This window comes from Dipteris shenzhenensis, chromosome 6 (genome assembly GCF_047967505.1).
Source record: "Dipteris shenzhenensis isolate YYH24624 ecotype China chromosome 6, Dip_SZ_1.0, whole genome shotgun sequence".
NCBI lineage: Eukaryota > Viridiplantae > Streptophyta > Polypodiopsida > Gleicheniales > Dipteridaceae > Dipteris > Dipteris shenzhenensis.
Window position 1 is genome coordinate 19,360,571 of NC_141601.1, and position 4,967 is coordinate 19,365,537.

The window sequence follows — 4,967 nt, forward strand, 5'->3', positions numbered from 1 at the left end:
TGATCATATTACATCCATTTTAGCATAAATCAAGCTACAAATACCACCAGTTTGAGACCACCGTGCTATAGTTTCGTAAGTGTAGAGTCCATTTTTCAAATCTTTCTAGTTGCAAACAAAACTAAAAAAGTCATAGAACATGTGCTCAAGTGTGCACTAGTGCAACATTGCATAGCACACTGTATCAAATGTTTTTAGTTGCTTATCTCTTTTAGTTGTGACAAAAGCTCGCATAATGCACTTTTGAATGAACAATTACTTGCACATATGTGCATAATAAAATTTTGATGCTTTGGAACAAATTGTTATATCTTATGCAACCTAGGATACATACTTCACACATAAAATAGCATTTGCAATGGTTTGACTCATCTCATTCAAGAAAAACTTTCGTAATAATTTGGTTTTATATTATAACTTAGTTTAGACACTAAGTTTGTCAGATTATGTCACAAAATACATAAGTTATGGATTGAGCAAGTCACCCATATGCAATATATTCCCTCTAACTCACAAAAGATGGCTACGCTAGATCATGCTTTGGCCATGTTCTCTTCAATCCTGGGACCTGACCTTGGGATTGATCAAATAGACTAAAATTAAGAGCCAATTTGTCAAATGGTTCTTTGTTGTACAATGTCTTTGTGATAATCCCATCATCTATTATGGTTTCAACTTGATTTCTCCACCCTACTCTAGATTGTGACCATGATATATGCAACTTTATTCCAAGAATCATTAGTTTCTCCAATGTGCTTCTAGATTTTTTAAAAATTCAAGTTGTTTACTTTGTTCAAGTGTGGCACATGGCAATTTGAATGGTACCATATTTGTTTAAGCCTCATTTAGGCTCCCTCTAGGCTATGCTAGGAGCATTTTTATCAACGATGCATGCTTTGGATATTTTAGGACTTTTGCAATCTTCTTCATCATGTTGCGGTAGCATGTGACCTCGCAAATTTTTTGTTTATTAAGTGAAGTTTCATGTTCTTCACTCACTAGGGATGCTGGGATTCCATTTCCAACGCTTTTGTTTCCTTTCTTCTTGGATGGCTCGTGCTATGAATTTGCCTTTACTTCTCCCTTTAGTAAGTGGTTAAGCGGTCACTTTTTTGTAGCACTATCTCAGCAATCTTGCTCTTGTATGCATGTCACTAGGCTTTGGCACTATAGTGCACTAGAAAATTCCCTAGTGTTATTTATAAGGCCTTGCTACCAAAATAAGATGATGTTTAAATTAGTGGTGCAAATATAACATTAGGAAAGAAGGGAACTCATTTAAGGATCCTCTAAGAAATTCACTATCTACCTATTTTTGTTGCACTCAAAATATGTGAAATTCCATAAAATATAGATACTTACTACAAAAATGTTAGTCTAGTACTCAGGCTTCACATTAAAAGCATATATAAGATCCTTGATTTTTGTGTAGTATTTGATGATTTTGACATCGCCAGTGTGTCTAGAGCGGACGAAAACCCCCAAATCGACACTAGAGACACCGAAAATCGATGCCCGGAGGCTCGAAAAAGGGCAACAATGCCCAAAATGAGGGACTTGCACAAAAATGCGATTTGGCCAACTGGAGACACCTAAAACTGATGCTCGGAGGCCCGAAAAAGGGCAAAAATGCCCAGAATGGGGGATTTACACAAAAACGAGATTTGGCCAGTTGGACATGGATCTCTAGGGTCGATTTGGGGGTTTTAGCCTGCTCTAGATGCATTGGCGATGTTAGAATCATCAAATACTGCACAGAAAATCATGTTTTGAAGATCACGTACGTTAGACATAATAAAAGAAAAAGATTTTGAATATAACTCATTTTATATTTTTACATGATTTTTGGTATTTTTCCAAGGTTACGTTGGCCCTCTTTTGATTGGTTGAGAGCCTATTTTTCTAAAACTAAAAGGCCCCAAAATGAGTTCCCTTTTTTCCTAATGTAAACGGAGCTCAAACCAATATTACATGTAGTGAGGGAAAATTTTAAACAGCTTCAGTTGAGCTTGGATGGAAAAAGTCATCGTCCATGAAAATGGAGATGAGTTGGAAGTTCCAATTTGTAACACTCCCAACATTAAAACACTTTTATGTAAATAGGAGCAGAGATTTCCTTCGAGCAGCAGAAGTGTTATCGAAACTTATTAACTCCCAATATAGCATTATATGCGCCCATATAACATAAAACACCATTTACTTGTCCGTGGACATTATACAATCCTCAAGTGGTATAGATGCACATCAAGCAATTTCCGTCCGACATAAGGCACGGTAAGATGCTCAGCGTTCAAATGTGTAAGATAAATACTCATGTTAGGACGAGCTGCAGTTTATTGATTGCAGCTTGGGCCTGGCTTTTCTCTCCATAGAAGAAATAATTACCTTAGGAAGGACCTGCTGTTGCAGCTCAAGCAGCTGGCTAGTGCAATGGGAGGCTGATTCGGCCATCTACGCTAATTGATCTTGTCAGAAATCCTTCATGGCGCATGTTGAGCCCATTGAGGCTTGGGGATCTTCCCAATCCATCTGGAAATAAACTGTAACTTCGTTCTAAGGTTTTATCCTGGAAAAGGCTGGTGAGCATGTGCTGGAGCGTGTCCACATTGTATTTTACCTGCATTGGCACTTCCCTTTTCCTCAGCAAAGAGCCTGTGCTGCCGATATACATTCTATATGCAGGTACAACTAGATTCACAACTGCTTTCCCTATCCGTTCTCTCAATTCTGCATCTGGAATGTGCCACTTACGGTGCTTCTGATAAACACCCTCAAACGCTACCTGGAATGCTCTTATTTTTTGCAGCTCCAGTGTCACCTGCACGTTACTGTTCTTTGCAGCCTTAAGCATGGACCCCTCACTGCATAGATGCTGCAAGACAGATCCCCATGCATGGCGCTGATACATGTGAGCAGACTCCTTTGCCTTTTCCCTGTGGCTTGTTAGCCAGTCATCTCCCAAAAGAGAAGTTAGGTTGTCATTCTTGCTTATGGTCACATGAATGTACCAATAGTTGTTCATGAGAAATAGATTAGAAAGTGCTGGATCTTTGTACGCCTTGGCCACTCCATCTACATACCCATCTAAAGATTTCATGATACTGAGAACTGCATTTCGTAGCTCGCTATCTTCCAGCTGCACTCCTGCATCACTCCGATCAAGTTCCAGAGCCTGCTTTAAGATGGGCTCATATGATTCGGTAACCAAGACAGACACATAGTTGACTGCATAAGTACAGAAATCCAGGACGCCACCATCAGAGGGTGAATTTCCATAACTTTGAGAGTCTACTTGTAACCAGAATTGTTTTAGAACTTTGAAAACAGCACGAAGTAGCAGCAACTTCAGATCCTGCAGACGGTCAATCACTTCTTTGCAGATTTTACTGTCTAATAGCCCTTCTAAATCAGGTTTCAACCTGTGGAGAGCGTTGGTCATATCTAAAATCTTGAACAATCTTTCCGGATTTCCCTTACTTCTAGCAACGGCCTCAGCGAAACACAGAAAGTTTTCCAATCCTGTTTGCATGCATAGCTTGCCAAAGCACTGCATCCATACGGGACCCAAGGGGGAGAACACTTGCCGGCACAATTCATGCTCTACCTTGAGCAGGACCTGAATCAGCACGTCTAAATGCTGTTCCCACATCATGATATAGCTTTCGAAGTCCACCCAATCCAGTCTATCAATTGCATCCGGCGTAGATAACTGCAGGTAATCCGGACACAAGGTCCGCAAGCTCTCGCTTGCTTTAAAGCTCCTATCCTCCGTGTAAATTTCTATGCATGTTCTCAACCTACCCATCGTGGCCAGTCTCTGGATCATCTCTCTCAAGGTTTCAACTAGACGAGAGGGCAAAGCAGGGGGAGGAGGAGGGGGTTTGAACGACTGCTCCGTTGGATTGCAGATAGACACCGGTAATGGGATGATCGTCCCATGATCCGAAAGAACTCTTTTCAAAAGACTCTCAAGATGCTGAGCAGCTACATCCAGAAGATGCAAATCATTATTCTCGTCCAGCTCGAGACTTGCTTGCATTTTCTTCAAGAGATTCTCAACCTTTTGAAGCCGATACATCCAAGTTCTGTCTATCAATCGGCTCCTAGTCACTAATTCTAGGGCATCCTGCAACTCTCGCAATGGCAGGGACAATTTGCTATTACCGGATTTGATAGCCTCCTCCAAGCTCTCGATGTATTGTAGGTAGCGTTGCACATCACTACCGTTGGGACCTGCACCTACTTCACGTTTGAGGTCGTGTTCCCGGTCGTACTGCTTGACGAATGCAACCGCGTGAGCAAAAGTTCTGTCTATCAGATCGTTGAGCAGGTTGGATTTCGACTGCCATGAAGTAATCGAATTTTCAGAATCGAACATGCGGTGAGACATGCTCCTCAGGAGAGAGTCAGTTTTAAATAAGGAACTTCGCACCGAGTGAACCTGATCTAAGGAGTTTCTCAAATGCTGCTGTGCCTTGTGGAGATTGGAGACGTTGGTATAGGCTGAAGGAAACCCTACTTGGCAGTCAGGTAATATATCCTCCTCACTGCCCACACTTGGAGTGCCAGCAGATAGCGGATCCGTGCAGCTCAGAGCCTCTATGCTGTTTAGGTCACCAACCATTCCAAATTGCAAAGGAGATACTGGGCTTTCGCTTTCTAATTTCTTCCGTGATCCCAGCTTTCTATCTTTTGTCCTCCTGCTTTCTCGGTAAAAGGCATTGGTACTGCTGGTTTCTTGTGCTGATGCAATCCGCCTCATGGTGTTCTATGTCTGGCGGTATAAGCCACCTCGTCACCTGTGCAACTATATGCTCATCCGCTATCAGACGTCCAGCTTTGCCCTCCTGATATCCGATGGAGCTCAGCTTGGAAGAACAAAGAAGTCAAGCCGAACCTGCGAGAGCGTATGGGTGGCAACTCTTAGAAAGAACTGTGCACTTGGCAGCTTGACCTATGCGAAGCAT

At 41.9% G+C, this 4,967-nt stretch overlaps 1 protein-coding gene across 1 annotated transcript; it reads right to left on the minus strand.

The window, feature by feature from the left end:
* Positions 1–2,422: 2,422 nt before the first annotated feature.
* LOC147900899 (exocyst complex component EXO70A1-like) lies at positions 2,423–4,762 on the minus strand. Its single transcript, XM_087376394.1, has one exon. It carries the CDS (start codon positions 4,760–4,762, stop codon positions 2,423–2,425), a length of 2,340 nt encoding a protein of 779 aa, XP_087232520.1.
* Between the last annotated feature and the right edge of the window lie 205 nt (positions 4,763–4,967).

Coding starts and splice junctions, on each gene's coding strand:
- LOC147900899 (XM_087376394.1), bottom strand. CDS start 4,762: ATGAGGCGGATTGCATCAGCACAAGAAACCAGCAGTACCAATGCCTTT.